The 16,668-nt window shown below is 33.7% G+C and overlaps 1 protein-coding gene and 1 long non-coding RNA gene across 5 annotated transcripts in view; one reads left to right on the forward strand and one right to left on the reverse strand.

Annotated features, from left to right (window-relative positions):
- The window catches only part of LOC135130175 (cGMP-dependent 3',5'-cyclic phosphodiesterase-like), a 164,725-nt gene extending 148,705 nt beyond the window's left edge, over positions 1 to 16,020 (reverse strand). For all 4 annotated transcript variants that reach the window (XM_064057531.1, XM_064057532.1, XM_064057533.1 and 1 more), the window contains exon 1: positions 15,729 to 16,020. In XM_064057531.1, the coding sequence (XP_063913601.1) occupies positions 15,729 to 15,950 (222 nt within the window). In that variant the 5' untranslated portion in view covers positions 15,951 to 16,020. The remainder of the gene's footprint in view (positions 1 to 15,728) is intronic.
- On the forward strand, positions 1,612 to 4,604 carry LOC135130186 (uncharacterized). Its single transcript, XR_010280698.1, has 3 exons — positions 1,612 to 1,970; positions 2,017 to 3,967; positions 4,273 to 4,604. It is a non-coding gene; the product is annotated as an uncharacterized LOC135130186 (long non-coding RNA).
- Positions 16,021 to 16,668: the final 648 nt, after the last annotated feature.

Consider the following 16,668-nt stretch of genomic DNA (forward strand, 5'->3'; position numbering starts at 1 on the left):
ACGACCCATCTAATATTAGTAATTATAGACCAATTTCTCTACTATGCAATTTTGCAAAGATCCTAGAATCAATACTCTACAAGCGTATTTACTCCGCTATAACTCCGTCATTGTCCACATTCCAACATGGATTCATGGAGAAAAGATCCACAGTAACGAACTTGTCATGTTTTATTCAGGATGTGTCTGAAGCGGTAGATAAGAATAAGCAAGTGGATGTGATATACACCGACTTTCAGAAGGCGTTCGACCAAGTTGATCATTTCATATTATTAGATAAATTGCATAAAATTGGATTTGGGAGCATGCTTTTACAACTATTTAATTCGTACTTAATGGGTCGTGAACAAATCGTCAGATATCGCAATTATTTATCTAAACCCTTTGTTCCAACATCTGGCGTGCCGCAGGGCTCCAATTTAGGGCCACTGCTGTTCTTAATTTTTATAAATGATCTTGGCTCATCACTGTGTTGTAGTAAATTATTGTTCGCTGATGACCTAAAAATCTATATGGAAATTAATAGTATAGAGGATTGCAAAGTACTTCAGATCTGTATCAATCAACTCCTTCGCTGGTGTATGATCAACCGACTCACTCTAAATGCGTCCAAATGTTTTGTGATGACATACAGTAGGAAATTATCTTCACTTATTTTTGACTACAAAATTGAAAATTTGATTATCAATAGAACGGATACAATGAAGGACTTAGGAGTATTGTTTGACCAAAAGTTTACTTTTATTAACCATATACAGGATGTTGTACCGAAATCGTTTAAAATCTACGGTTTCATCTACCGAAATTGTAAAGAATTTAATAACATTCAAGTTCTAATATCACATCACTAATACGCACCAGATTGGAATACTGTTCAACTGTATGGTCACCAGCGTACGAAGTACATATAAAACAGTTGGAATCTGTACAGCGTAAATTTTTGAAATTTCTTTGCTTCATCATTAATGGAACATACCCGGAGAGAGGATATAACCATTCATTATTGTTAAGAAGATTCAACATGAACTCGTTGCAAACTAGGCGAAATATGTTCAGTGTATGTTTTCTATATAAACTTCTTAATAACCAAGTGGATTGTACTCTGTTGTTAGAAAAAATAAACTTTGTCGTGCCGAGATCAAACAAACGTCAGAGGGTGACATTCTATTGTGATGCATGCAGCACTAATTTATTACGTAGATCACCATCATTTGTAATGTGTAACAACTACAACAAAATCTGTAGTAAATGCGATATTTATTTTGACTCTGTAAAAACAATCAAAAAGGTTATCGAACTCAATAATTTAGGATAGAACTTTCTTTTTTTAGAATGACTTGCTTTTTCTTTTTTCTTTTATAGAATGATTTGGTTTTTTTTTTCTTAATTATTATTTTTCTGTAATTGGGTTTTAAGCCTGTCGAAAAATAAAGTATTATTATTATTATTATTATGAATATTATTAGATAACAAAAGCAGTTTTTTCAGATAAGCTGGAAAGACCACCATTAATCACTGAAGATACTCCCACTGGTTATGAAGAACTTACGGTGATTGTTTTTGAAAATGAGGCGCCATAAATATTGCAAAGGTATGTTCACAGAATATCATACAGTAAGGACAGCTTTTGAAAGCCCCATAAGAAATACACGTAACGGACCACAGAACAACAATAATCGACCGTTGGGTAAGGACATGACCTTGAATTTTGGCTTGAAACTGTAGTGGCAAACCTTGTTACTAAATAAAATTTACCACCATGTCAACATTGTGCGTCAAATTTGACATTTTAGGTGTTTGGCATTTAATATTGTAACTGTGATTTATTATTTTTACTAAATAGAAAATGCGCGTTCGAACAAATAAATAGAATAAATAATCTTGTGGAAACTGTACACAGGGCACAGGGGTGCGGTATGCTGGTCTGGACACAGTTACGAGGACTGCTTTTATATATCGGCCACATGAAGGTAAAATTAAGTTGGTAGAAAATAGTGAAGCAAATCGTTTTTCTAGGGCTGCAACATAAAAGGTGGATGCTTCATGTAGCATCTTAAGCTCGCTACTCACGTTCCAACGCCGCAGTACAATTGTTTTGGATATGACGAAATTGAAGTGTTTTTGAACGTCTGTGTATGCGATCAAGCAAATCGGTTGGATGTGGACGGTTGGTGAACAAGTCTGTCTGCAGCAGCAATCCTGTTGTATTGGATGGAAATTTGATCATGTGTGGACATGACTCAACAGTGTATGTTATTCAAACCGTGAGAGCAGCTATAAAAGTACATTTTCGTCATTTCGTCAGACATGTTGTCATCAGGATCGCAAATTTTTAACTGCAAGTTCGTAACGTGTGTATGTACTTTTTAACAGAATTGTACAACAGTTGCATCCAATACAATCATACATAGTCTAAGAGCCAGTGGCCGGCTACCTGTATGTAATTGACCAGACCTCGAATTTTGTACAGAGACTCTTCTCGATCCAACATACAAGGGGTGGGGACTTACTAAGCCCAGCGCGGCTGGCGCAGCTGGAGCTCAGGTACGCCAGGTACCAAAAAATGACTATTTTTAAATGCATTTGACCACGTCTGCCAATTGGAAATTTTAAAATATATGTTTATTTTTATTAAAAAGTAACCATGGCAGACCATTATCACGCGTCTAACATCGTGGCAGACAATTCTGAAAGTGCCAAAAAATATAAAATTTTCAAACTAATTCTGACCAAGTCTGCCATTAACATATTTTGTTTATTGTAGTCTTAGAATATTATATTTATCACGGCAGACGTTTTTATTGAGTATACACTTCAGCAGATAACAAAATCTTAACTACTACCCGAGCAGATATATAAAAATGACGCATTATATCTTACATTTATTTCATCTGCTTTGTAATTAAATTTATTGTTGTTTTTAAAAATTGATATTTCTGTAGGAATTCACATATCGGATCCGATAACTCCTGTACCTCTAGCGTTATGTCATTTAGATTGTAGTATTTGTAAAACGGTCAAATCCGTGCTTTCTAAATGTCTGGAACCAAATATTGATCAGGAACCACCATACAATACAGATGCATTTTTAATTGATGGGTTTTTCAATCTTCATTCTATGAAAGAAGTACCAAAAACATTAGAAAATATTTCCAAAAAAATTTTGCAGATGATAACAAAATATCTAGCACGAAGAATCGACGTAATTTTTGCATCCATCTATAAAAGACAATGAAAGAAGTCTACGACATGAAGCATTGTTAATTGACTTCACAATTTCTGGGCCTGACCAGGTACGACCATCAGATTTTACAAAAGAGATAAAAAATATGAAATTTAAAGAACCTCTCATTGATTTCTTTATTAAAGATTGGTGTAGTGATGATTTGTCGGTAATCAACTGATACATTTGAACTTTCGAAACTGTCATTCTTAACGAACTGTTAATGATATTATACAATCAAATATCAATTTTTAAAAACAACAATAAATTTAATTTCAATGAAATAAATGTAAGATATAATGCGTCATTTTTATATATCTGTTCGGGTAGACTTGGTCAAATTTAGTTTGAAAATTTTATATTTTTTGGCACTTTCAAAATCGTCTGCCACGATGTTAGACGCGTGATAATGGTCTGCCATGGTTATTTTTTAATAAAAATAAACATATATTTTAAAATTTCCAGATGGCAGACATGGTCAAATGCATTTAAAATTAGTAATTTTTTGATACCTGGCGTACCTGAGCTCCAGCTACGCCAGCCGCGCTGGGCTTAGTGAGTCCTCAGTCCTTGTATGTTGGATCGAGGAGACTCTCTGTACAAAATTCGAGGTCTGGTCAATTACATACAGGTAGCCGGCCACTGGCTCTTAGACTAACATCATCAAAGGCGTTGAAGTGACAGAGAAGTTTATCATATATGATGACATTACGTGCAATGGCAAAATAACTACATGTTTCACAGGTATATTTCATCAAGCATTTCTTCATTAAGTATCCACAGACATAACTTAAAGAATTTTGTTCCCCCATGTCCAGGTGTCTGTAGTCTGTCATATTTACTTCCACAGATTTATGTGCAAAAGTTGTTCAGCTTAAAACTGTATTAATAATTTGACACTAGTTGCTTGCTTTAGATTCAATTGCTAGTAAAATAGATCCTAAATCATTACAACTATTGGAATTTTCACTGTGCTGTAAAAATTGCATACCAAATAATTTTTTATTGAATATAGAATAATATACTTCTTTATATTTCTTATCTTACAGATTCCAAGGGAAATTTAAAGAAGCCCCTGAAGCAGGTTTTTTCATTGTCCCTGCAATCACGAGGTGGTCTACCACTGTAGTCCATGTTACTATGAAAAGGTTCTCAGAATCACTTCACTAATTTAACTAACAACAAAAATTCAACCAAAAACATCAAAGTACTTTTCCCAAGGAAGATGAAAACAACAGCGTTCACTTTCTGACTCTTCAAACGGTTAACACTTGGCGAAAATTGAAGGCGTTGACAAAATAGGTAGTTGATATGTTCATGTTGAAATTAACTTGGTAAAGTGATAGACTTTTATTAATGAATAAAATAAATATAAGCACAATTCTTTTTTATTGTTCAAAATGGTATTTTCTTCGTAGTCTTCATACCACACTCCAAAAATTGGTTTCAGTTCATTCAATGTTTATATCAGTTCCTTTTACATTGTTTTACGGACGAGCTGTATTTGTAATTTAGGCAACCAATATTCCACTTCGTTTCAAAAATCCCGCCTAATCAAAACGGTTGGGTAAGGACATGTTGTTCCAATATTTGACGAGCTGTCTTTACTGTATGGTATACTGTGGTATGTTACTGCAATCTTTTATGAACTAATGCTAATGAACATAATTTTATTCTAGATTTGAAACAAATACAAAACACATGTGCGAAACGAAAGAAATGATACAGGAAATGAGTGAAAAAATCTCCAACATGGAAACGTCATCAAATCTGACAACTGAAAAATTGGTCTAAAGAGTTTAGACAGTACTTCCCTCGCTGTCGGAAACTTGACGACTGCATGCCTATTGTGTTTTTTTTCTCATTACATTTTTGTAGTGGAAATTTAAAAAAAAATGCGATGACGTCATCAACATTTTTGCAAGGACACGTATATCAGTTGGGATAGATGTAGTGTAATACTAAGAATAAAATTATTGTATTCCCAAATTTTCGGGAAAATGAACTGGGTCGTTTTGAATTTTGATTTATTATAATCAATAAAATAACGAAACAATTTACTCACGTATACGGCGCAGGCGCGTAATATGAGAGGGAACTGAAAATCGTGTATGTATAAGCATTCTTAATTTAAGAACCACATTCGCGGAACCTTGACAGCGCACAAAACAAATGCACGTCTGTATGTTAAAGCATGGCCGACTAGTATAAAGATTATGGCCTGTCCAAAGGAATGCTAAAGGTACCATACGTGCTGCCATCTATTAATAATTCAAAATCGACAAAAGAATTATTAACACCTTTTGAAAGGCACAAAGGCATTCATACCGAAACAAACGACCATTACACGTTTTGAAGTCCCATAATGTCAAGTCAAATTAAAATTTTGCTAAATTATTAAGTGTAATTGTTAATAGATGGCAACACGTATCGTACCTCTTGGACAGGCCATAATCTTTATACTAGTCGGCCATGGTTAAAGTCGATGTAAATAAGCGTGCTACCCTTATGTTTCAACCGAGTTTTTACTTTAAAAAATTTTGTGTCTACCGAATTGGGTTGGTCCAATGTAATACTAATAATAAGTATTGCTTTTAATTTAATCAATAAAATAAATTGACTTCATTAATTTTTTTGAGCCACCTCTTAAGATAATCTAAAAAATATGAATGGAATGATAGATAAATCACAAGTACAAACTCATCATATTTTTTGCATTTTAGATAGGATTTATTCAGCCGAATTTAAGGGTGACGTCATCCATTTTTTTAGGAGGGATCAACAAATACATTTTGAACAAAAGTTTACCATGCTTATAATAACTTTAAAATATCTCCAAGATTTCAAAGCATTCGGTTTTGTAATTCCTGATTAAACCAATAAAATAAATTCATGCATTCATTAATTTTTTTGAGTCACTCTGTATATGCAAAAAATATGATTGGAATGATAAATCACAGGTACAGACTCATCATATTTTGTACATTTTAGATAGGATTTATTCAGCAAAATTTTGGAGTGACGTCATAAATTTTTTAGGGGGGAAGAGCAAATACATTTTGATAAAAAATTTACCATGCTTATGATAACTTTAAAACATCTCCAAGATTTCAAAGTATTCGGTTCTGTAATTCCTGATTAAATCAATAAAATAAATTGACGCATTCATTAATTTTTTTGAGTCACCCTGTATATGCAAATCCAAGAAATATGAATGGAATGATAAATCACAAGTACAGACTCATCATATTTTGTACATTTTAGATACGATTTATTCAGCAAAATTTTGGAGTGACGTCATCAATTTTTTAGGGGGAAAGAGCAAATACATTTTGATAAAAAATTTACCATGCTTATGATAACTTTAAAACATCTCCAAGATTTCAAAGCATTCGGTTCTGTAATTCCTGATTAAATCAATAAAATAAATTGACGCATTCATTAATTTTTTTAAGTCAGCCTGTATATGCAAATCCAAAAAATATGAATGGAGTGATATATCACAAGTACAGACGCATCATATTTTGTACATTTTAGATAGGATTTATTCGGCAAACTTTTGAGCTGACGTCATCAAGTTTTTGGAGGGGATAACCAAATATATTTTGACTAAAGATTTATGATGCTCTTTATAGCCTTAAAACATCTGCAACATTTCAAAACATTCGGGTTAGCAGATTCAAAATTAAATTGCAAAATGTTGTTTTATAATTTTGATTTTTTTTCCACAAATCTGGACGTTTCGGGTAAAAACTGAATTCGGAGTCGTAAACTACATGTGTAGGACTATGTTATTTTATACAATTTAAGACCCATTTACTATGTACAATTTTGAAGTGACGTCATCGCATTAGTGGTGGGGATGACGTCACTTCAAAAATTTTGGTTAGCGTTTTACCATCTACATGATATTCCTAATATAAATACAAAATTTCACAACAATCGGTCCAGTACTTTCGGAGATTATCTGTCTAATAAAAATCCGGGACGGCAGACAGACGGACAGACGGACAGACGGACGGACAGACGGACAGACAGACGGAAATGGGAGACCTATTTCTTCGTCTTCTAGGGGTCATGAAAGATCGAGAAAACGTAAAAGTAGAGAGTCGGCCGACGGACTCGATTACAATATTTCCTTTGCTTACGCTCGGGAAGTAAAAATACAGTGAATTCATATATAACGTAATATTGGATATTATATACAGGTAGATGCCTGTAATACTACGATACTTTTTACTTCCTGAGCGTAAGCAAAGGAAGTATTGTAATCGAGTCCGTCGGCCGACTCTCTACTTTTACATTTTCTCGATCTTTCATGACCCCTAGAAGACGAAGAAATAGGTCTCCCATCTCCGTCTGTCTGTCCGTCTGTCCGTCCGTCTGTCCGTCTGTCCGTCTGTTGTCCCGGATTTTTATTAGACAGATAATCTCCGAAAGTACTCGACCGATTGTTGTGAAATTTTGTTCTTATATTAAGAATATCATGTAGATGGTAAAACGCTAACCAAAATTTGTCTAGTCATCCCCACCACTAATGCGATGACGTCACTTCAAAATTGTACATAGTAAATGGGTTTTCAATTGTATAAAATAACATAGTCCTACACATGTAGTTTACAACTCTGAATCGACTTTTCACCCGAAACGTCCAGATTTTTGGAAAAAAAATCAAAATTATAAAACAACATTTTGAAATTTAATTTTTAATCTGCTAACCAGAATGCTTTGAAACGTTACAGATGTTTTAAGGCTATAAAGAGCATCATAAATCTTTAGTCAAAAAATATTTGCTTATCCCCTCCAAAAACTTGATGACGTCAGCTCAAAAGTTTGTGGAATAAATCATATCTAAAATGTACAAAATATGATGAGTCTGTACTTGTGATCTATCACTCCATTCATATTTTTTGGATTTGCATATACAGGGTGACTCAAAAAAATTAATGAATGCGTAAATATATTTTATTGATTTAATCAGGAACTACAAAACCGAATGCTCTGAAATCTTGCAGATGTTTTAAGGTCATAAAGAGCATAATAAATTTTTAGTCAAAATATATTTGGTTATCTTCTACAAAAAACTGATGACATCAGCTCAAAAGTTTGCCGAATAAATCGTATCTAAAATGTACAAAATATGATGAGTTTGTACTTGTGATTTATCATTCCATTCATATTTTTTAGATTTTCTTAAGAGGTGGTTCAAAAAAATTAATGAAGTCAATTTATTTTATTGATTAAATTAAAGGCAACACTTATTATTAGTATTACACCCCAACCAACCCAATTTGGTAGACACAAAATTTGTTAAAGGAAAAACTCGGTTGAAACATAAGGGTAGCACGCTTATTTACATCGACTTTAACATTACAGACCTGCATTTGTTTTATGCGCTCACTTGGTTCCGCGAATTTGAAATAGACATGTTTATAATCAACCAATTGTGAATTTCACCGTCAAGAATTAAAATAAAACCCAATGTTTTATATAATAAGCGGAAGTCGAAGCAATAAAACCGATGGTCGTTTTGTTTACAGTTTCTCTGTTTGACTCTCACGTATGCTGTTACGCCTGTCATCTTAAATTAAGAATGTTTATACATGCACGATTTTCAGTTGCCTCTGATACGTATACGTGAGTAAATTGTTTCGTTATTTTATTGATTATTACAAATCAATATTCAAAACGACCCAATTCATTTTCCCGAAAATTTGAGAATATAATAATTTTATTCTTAGTATTACACTACATCTATCCCAACTGATATACGTGTCCTTGCAAAAATGTTGATGACGTCATCGCAATTTTTTTTTAAATTCCCACTACAAAAATGTAATGAGAAAAAAAACACAATAGGCATGCAGTCGTCAAGTTTCCGACAGCGAGGGAAGTACTGTCTAAACTCTTTAGACCAATTTTTGGTAACTTACTATACGTGGCACATTTCGCTTCATTGTAAAAAGTAGTGACAACGAGATTTTCCTGATAGGCTATACGTTTTTGTCAATGCAACCATTTTACGATTATCCGTTAGATTCAAGTAAATTTAGCATTTTTAAAATGCAGAATTTGTCTTCTGCTTTAAGCTGTAATCCCTTAAATTTAATAATAATAGCCAAATGCTCACTATTGCCCATAGACGAAAAAATGATTGCATTTCCATTAATCCATGCACTCTCGGGTTTTTCTTTTCAGTGCAATAAATTGAGGTAAACTTAAAAAACTTAGGTTATTAATATGATTGTTAAAACAGAATTTATTCTTAACGGTACTTTTTTGTGTGTTGAGGACAGTCAAGTGGTCGTGAATTAGATAGTTTTACATATACTGTGGTTTTATAGTGCAATCTCAAATCAAGTAACTTCAACAATGCGATTCAATTGTCTTTTCCATTTATTCTAGTTTTTTACTTCCCGAGCGTAAGCAAAGGAAGTATTGTAATCGAGTCCGTCGGCCGACTCTCTACTTTTACGTTTTCTCGATCTTTCATGACCCCTAGAAGACGAAGAAATAGGTCTCCCATTTCCGTCTGTCTGTCTGTCTGTCCGTCTGTCCGTCTGTCTGTCCGTCTGTCCGTCTGTCCGTCCGTCTGTCCGTCCATCTGTCCGTCCGTCTGTCCGTCTGTCCGTCTGTTGTCCCGGATTTTTATTAGACAGATAATCTCCGAAAGTACTCGACCGATTGTTGTGAAATTTTGTACTTATATTAAGAATATCATGTAGATGGTAAAACGCTAACCAAAATTTGTCTAATCATCCCCACCACTAATGCGATGACGTCACTTCAAAATTGTACATAGTAAATGGGTTTTCAATTGTATAAAATAACATAGTCCTACACATGTAGTTTACAACTCTGAATCGACTTTTCACCCGAAACGTCCAGATTTTTGGAAAAAAAATCAAAATTATAAAACAACATTTTGAAATTTAATTTTTAATGTGCTAACCAGAATGCTTTGAAATGTTGCAGATGTTTTAAGGCTATAAAGAGCATAATAAATTTTTAGTCAAAAAATATTTGCTTATCCCCTCCAAAAACTTGATGACGTCAGCTCAAAAGTTTGTGGAATAAATCATATCTAAAATGTACAAAATATGATGAGTCTGTACTTGTGATCTATCACTCCATTCATATTTTTTGGATTTGCATATACAGGGTGACTCAAAAAAATTAATGAATGCGTAAATTTATTTTACTGATTTACTCAGAAACTACAAAACCGAATGCTTTGAAATCTTGCAGATGTTTTAAGGTTATAAAGAGCATAATAAATGTTTAGTCAAAATATATTTGCTTATCCCCTCCAAAAAATTGATGACGTCAGCTCGAAAGTTTGCCGAATAAATCCTATCCAAACTGTAAAAATATGATGAGTCTGTACTTGTAATTTATCACTCCATTCATATTTTTTGGATTTGCATATACAGGGTGACTCAAAAAAATTAATGAATGCGTAAATATATTTTATTGATTTAATCAGGAACTACAAAACCGAATGCTCTGAAATCTTGCAGATGATTTAAGGTCATAAAGAGCATAATAAATGTTTAGCCAAAATATATTTGCTTATCCCCTCCAAAAACTTGATGACGTCAGCTCGAAAGTTTGCCGAATAAATCATATCTAAAATGTACAAAATATGATGAGTCTGTACTTGTCATTTATCACTCCATTCATATTTTTTGGATTTGCATATACAGAGTGACTCAAAAAAATTAATGAATGCATAAATATATTTTATTGATTTAATCAGGAACTACAAAACGGAATGCTCTGACATCTTGCAGATGTTTTAAGGTTATAAAGAGCATAATAAATGTTTAGTCAAAATTTATTTGCTTATCCCCTCCAAAAACTTGATGACGTCAGCTCGAAAATTTGCCGAATAAATCATATCTAAAATGTACAAAATATGATCAGTCTGTACTTGTGATCTATCACTCCATTCATGCTTTTTGGATTTGCATATACAGGGTGATTCAAGAAAATAAATGAAAGCGTAAATTTATTTTACAGATTTACTCAGGAACTACAAAACCGAATGCTTCGAAATCTTGAAGATATTTTAAAATTATCATAAGCATGGAAAATTTTTGATCAAAACGTATTTGGTCGTCCCCCCTAAAAAATTTATGACGTCACCACAAAATTTTGCTGAATAAATCCTATCTAAAATGTACAAAATATGGTGAGTCTCTTCTTGTGATTTATCATTCCATTCAAATTTTTTCGATTTGCATATACAGGGTGACTCAAAAAAATTAATGAATGCGTAAATTTATTTTATTGATTTAATCAGGAACTACAAAACCGAATGCTTTGAAATCTTGCAGATGTTTTAAGGTTATAAAGAGCATAATAAATTTTTAGTCAAAATATATTTGGTTATCTTCTACAAAAAACTGATGACGTCAGCTCAAAAGTCTGCCGAATAAATCGTATCTAAAATGTACAAAATATGATGAGTCTGTACTTGTGATTTATCATTCCGTTCATATTTTTGGATTTGCATATGCAGGGTGACTCAAAAAAATTAATGAAGGCGTGAATTTATTTTATCGATTTAATCAGGAATTACAAAACCGAATGCTTTGAAATCTTGGGAATATTTTAAAGTTATTATAAGCATGGTAAACTTTTGTTCAAAATGTATTTGTTCATCCCTCCTAAAAAAATTGATGACGTCACCCTTAAATTTTGCTGAATAAATCCTATCTAAAATGCAAAAAATATGATGAGTTTGTACTTGTGATTTATCATTCCATTCATATTTTTTAGATTTTCTTAAGAGGTGGTTCAAAAAAATTAATGAAGTCAATTTATTTTATTGATTAAATTAAAGGCAACAGTTATTATTAGTATTACACCCCAACCAACCCAATTTGGTAGACACAAAATTTGTTAAAGGAAAAACTCGGTTGAAACATAAGGGTAGCACGCTTATTTACATCGACTTTAACATTACAGACCTGCATTTGTTTTATGCGCTCACTTGGTTCCGCGAATGTGAAATAGACATGTTTATAATCAACCAATTGTGAATTTCACCGTCAAGAATTAAAATAAAACCCAATGTTTTATATAATAAGCGGAAGTCGAAGCAATAAAACCGATGGTCGTTTTGTTTACAGTTTCTCTGTTTGACTCTCACGTATGCTGTTACGCTTGTCATCTTAAATTAAGAATGTTTATACATAAACGATTTTCAGTTGAGTTTCATATTACCAGACAGCGGATTTTTGTCGGGCTACGTCACGTTTAATCGGTACTAACTCCATAAATATAATTAACGATTTATTAATCAAACGGCTAAGTAAATGAGAACGGGAATTAACAGCAGAGTGCAACGAAACAGCTTTATTCTAATCTCAAATAAACGAAGTGCAGTCCGCAATCGCAAAGAATTCGGATCCCGTACGAGCCGTACCGAGTTTGGCCTTGCCTAGCCCGACAGAAATCCGCTCTCTAGATATTACACACCGGCGCCGTATACCTGAGTAAATTGTTTCGTTATTTTATTGATTATAAGAAATCAATATTCAAAACGACCCAATTCATTTTCCCGAAAATTTGGGAATACAATAATTTTATTCTTAGTATTACACTACATCTATCCCAACTGATATACGTGTCCTTGTAAAAATGTTGATGACGTCATCACAATTTTTTTTTAAATTCCCACTACAAAAATGTAATGAGAAAAAAAAACACAATAGTCTAAACTCTTTAGACCAATTTATTTTCATTTACTATACTTTGCTATTATTGGTAGTCATGTTTGTTGCAGAAAATACTGCACATTGTTTTCTTTTTCAGTCTTTTTAAAATACTGTCGTAACTACAAGTCACCCTTACTTTAACCGGAAATTTTAACGTACAGTTATGCGTGCATTTACCTTTTATTGTAAGGTGAAACTCCAGTTTGTGAAAATAAAAATAGTTTGCGTTGAATAAGAATTGCAGTGAAAACAGTGGGTACACACTACACATACACTGCCTTTCAAAAAAATTGCAACAGAGAGCAACACTGAAAATACGTTCACCAGTTACTCCTCGGCGCCCACTGCCCTTACGACGTGCTCTGAGCTCCTCATTTACCACGACCTGCATATTCCCTGCATATTCGTAAAATTGTCTTGCAATTTCACGGTACGACCTTAGATGATATAATAAATAGATACCAATACTCAAACTGAAAGCTGTGACTAGACATGAAGGTGTATGTTGTCGTTTTCTACGTCAAGGGGAGTAGTATAATGCTATCCTTGTGTGATCACCACATCTTCATCTTTGCTATATGCATTTCATCTGTGTATGTCTATTTCACTTCCATCCTTGTACCGCACCAGCGCAACAAATTGCTTTTGACAGATGTTTCTTCTAACCTCTCTTTCGAGTTGTTGTACAAAAAACAATTTTAGAATTTAGAACAAAGATCCTATTTTAAGTGATGTAGTCATAAAGGATCACAATTGCTGCCCAATAATTTACTATTCCTTTCGTTATCTACTGTGAATTATTTATAAAATCAAGCTGTCAACATCTTTCTTCCGAAGTTAGTTCAGACATACTTCCTAAAATTTAGGCGCGCAAAATTCAAATAGCTTCATTGTAATCCCTCCATGCACGAGAGAGATGTGTGACAGGAGGATGTCGTCACAGGCTGTCCTAGGGAAAGAACACGGCATGGTGGTATCTATTTATTATATGATCTAAGGGTACGACAAACCAGCCTCTCGCATACCCACAATTCTACCTCTGTCAAAGGCGCCAATTTGTTCAAATTTAACATTTCTTCGCACCGGTGGCATTTTATTGCATAAACTGACAGAACTGACAAACAACCACAAAAACAATTTATAAAGTTTGTTAAAAAAATGATAAAAATGCTAACTTCTTCGCCAAGAAAAACAAGAAAAATATTCCAAAGCGTGCGTTGTTTACCACCATATTTTCATCATCTTTTCCGAAGAACATGGTGCTTCGATGGGTGCATATAAGTCATTAAAAAAGAAACGTTTTCTAAGTGTTGCAATTTTTTTGAAAGGCAGTGTATTATATATACTATGGTATTTTGGTGTTTCTGTTGCCACATCAAGTTGTTTGATTATCACTTCGATTAGCAGTGAGTGCTTAATCTATATTATTACCTATATAAAAGGCCATGTTCCGACTGACCTATCATGGGCCCAGTCCAAACCGCTAATGCTCGAAAGTTGAAATTTGGAGTTTTGTTCACTTTATACTGAAAGCATCGTTTAAGAAGGGATTTCTCGAAATTCATCCCCTAAGGGGGTGAAAAGAGGTGATAAAATTTGTATAGGGCCAATATGCCTACTGGAAATTTACATTGTTAACTGAAACCTGGTTCCATTCAATACAGAAAATGAAATGCATGTTTAAGCATTTTCCTATATTCAACCCCCAAGAGGGCGAAAAGGGGTGTGTATTGGCAAACATATTTTTATAATAATGTTTATTTAAAACCAGATATTAATGTTCTTCAACACAAACAACGAAACACGTGTTTAAGCATTTTGGCAGATTCGACTTCTAAGGAGGTGAAAAGTGGTGTCCAAGTTTGGGCGGCTAAGTTTGTATAGGAACAATATTGCTATTGTATATTTCCATTTTTACGTGAAACTTGGCATTAATGAACTTCAACTCAAATAATGAAACACGTATTTCAGCATTTTCCGAGATTCAACCCCTAAGGGGGTGAAAAGTGGTGGCTAACTTTATATCGGAAAATTATTCCTATTGTTTTGACGTGGAATTTAGTATTAATGCATAATGAAACACGTATTTAAGCATTTTCCAAGATTCAACCCCTAAGGGGGCGAACAGTACTGGTTAAGTTTGTATGGGAAAAGTATTTCTATTGCAAATTTAAATTGTTACGTGAAACTTGATATTAAATTAATGCTCTTCAATACAAAGAATGAAACTCGCATTTTCCCAGATTCAACCCCTAGGGGAGTGATATGTGGAGGCTAAGTTTGTATGGGAAAAACATTTCTATTGTAAATTTAAATTTTTACGTGAAACTTGGTTTTAATGCTCTTCAAAACAAATAATAAAACACGTATTCAAGCATTTTCTGAGATTCAGCCCCTAAGGAGGTGAAAAGTGGTGGCGAAGTTTGTATGGGAAAAATATTTCGACTGTAAATTTAAATTTTTACTTGGAACTTGGTATTAGGTAATACTCTTCTACACAAATAATGAAACACGTATTTCAGACTATTTCGAGATTCCACCCCTAAGAAGATGAAAGGAGGTGACAAAGTTTTTATGAGCAATAATATTTTTATGTCGATTTTTACTGGAAATTGTATTAATGCCCCTCAACAGATTTTTTACTTGAAGATTGGTAACAATGCTCTTCAACAAAACGAATCGTCTACGCGAGCGAAACCGCGGGCCAAAAGCTTGAAATAATATGAAAAGAATATTGTTAACCAATACGTAATTAAAGTTAAATTTAATTTTGTACTTACGTAGGTATTGAGCTTAACTTCAAGGGCTTTACTTGAGTTATCCGTAAGTGTTTCACATAGTAATAACAACTTAGATGGATTTGAAACTCTAAGCTTCAAAGAAAGCAGTTTTTCCTGTGCACGTACGACTTCTTTTCTCTGAGCATTTCTACAGTAGGGCGGTGGCACAAAAGAAACTGGTTTTGCGACTGCAGGCAGTTTGTTGAGTGTGAATGTTTCCATTATGAACAATTTTATTAGAAAAGAAAACTTGAAATTTTGAAAAAATTAATAACTGTCTAAAGCATTAAAATTGTTGACATTTAGATCTGCCAATTACTGTATTACTGATATTTACCTGAATCAAATTAATTATGCTTCACTTACTTATGTATACCTATATAGTGAAAGTGAACTATTATCATGTCGAATTGGACCGCTCTTGAAGTTTTCTAAAAATCGGGAAGGACCGAAAGAAAAAAAAAAAACTCATATTTCATTCCCCCCTCTAAAAAAAAACTGGCTGCTGCAGGGGTTCCCGGCCCTCTTCAGCCACACTCGAAGTAATAAAAGATGTGTGCGGTTAACGATGAGTTCGGAAGGAACGGAGTCAGGTAACTGAAGGATAAATACTGATTAGACATTCCCCTAATGGGAAACCTACTCAAAAAAAAACACTGCAAAATCAGGCAGTACCAGGGGTTAAACGCGGAACCTCTCGAATGCTGAATGCCTGGCAGATATACGAAATTGATACTTGGCCGCCTAGCTTTATAAGAGAAAAAGACAGTTTCCAGTGCCTTTTTAGTATGGTGACAGTTGGTAGGTCTGTGCAAACCGACAAGATACGGGTGGTGGTGGTAATACTTATTAGAGATGAGGCATGGTTCGATACAGTTGCGCCTGGGGAGAGCTTATTGTGGAACGTCGAGGAATTTCTTGTCGCATTTTCAGTCATCCC

This window comes from Zophobas morio, unplaced genomic scaffold, assembly GCF_036711695.1.
Source record: "Zophobas morio isolate AGI-343-1 ecotype UQ-CSIRO unplaced genomic scaffold, CSIRO_AGI_Zmor_V1 ptg000017l, whole genome shotgun sequence".
Classification (NCBI taxonomy): domain Eukaryota; kingdom Metazoa; phylum Arthropoda; class Insecta; order Coleoptera; family Tenebrionidae; genus Zophobas; species Zophobas morio.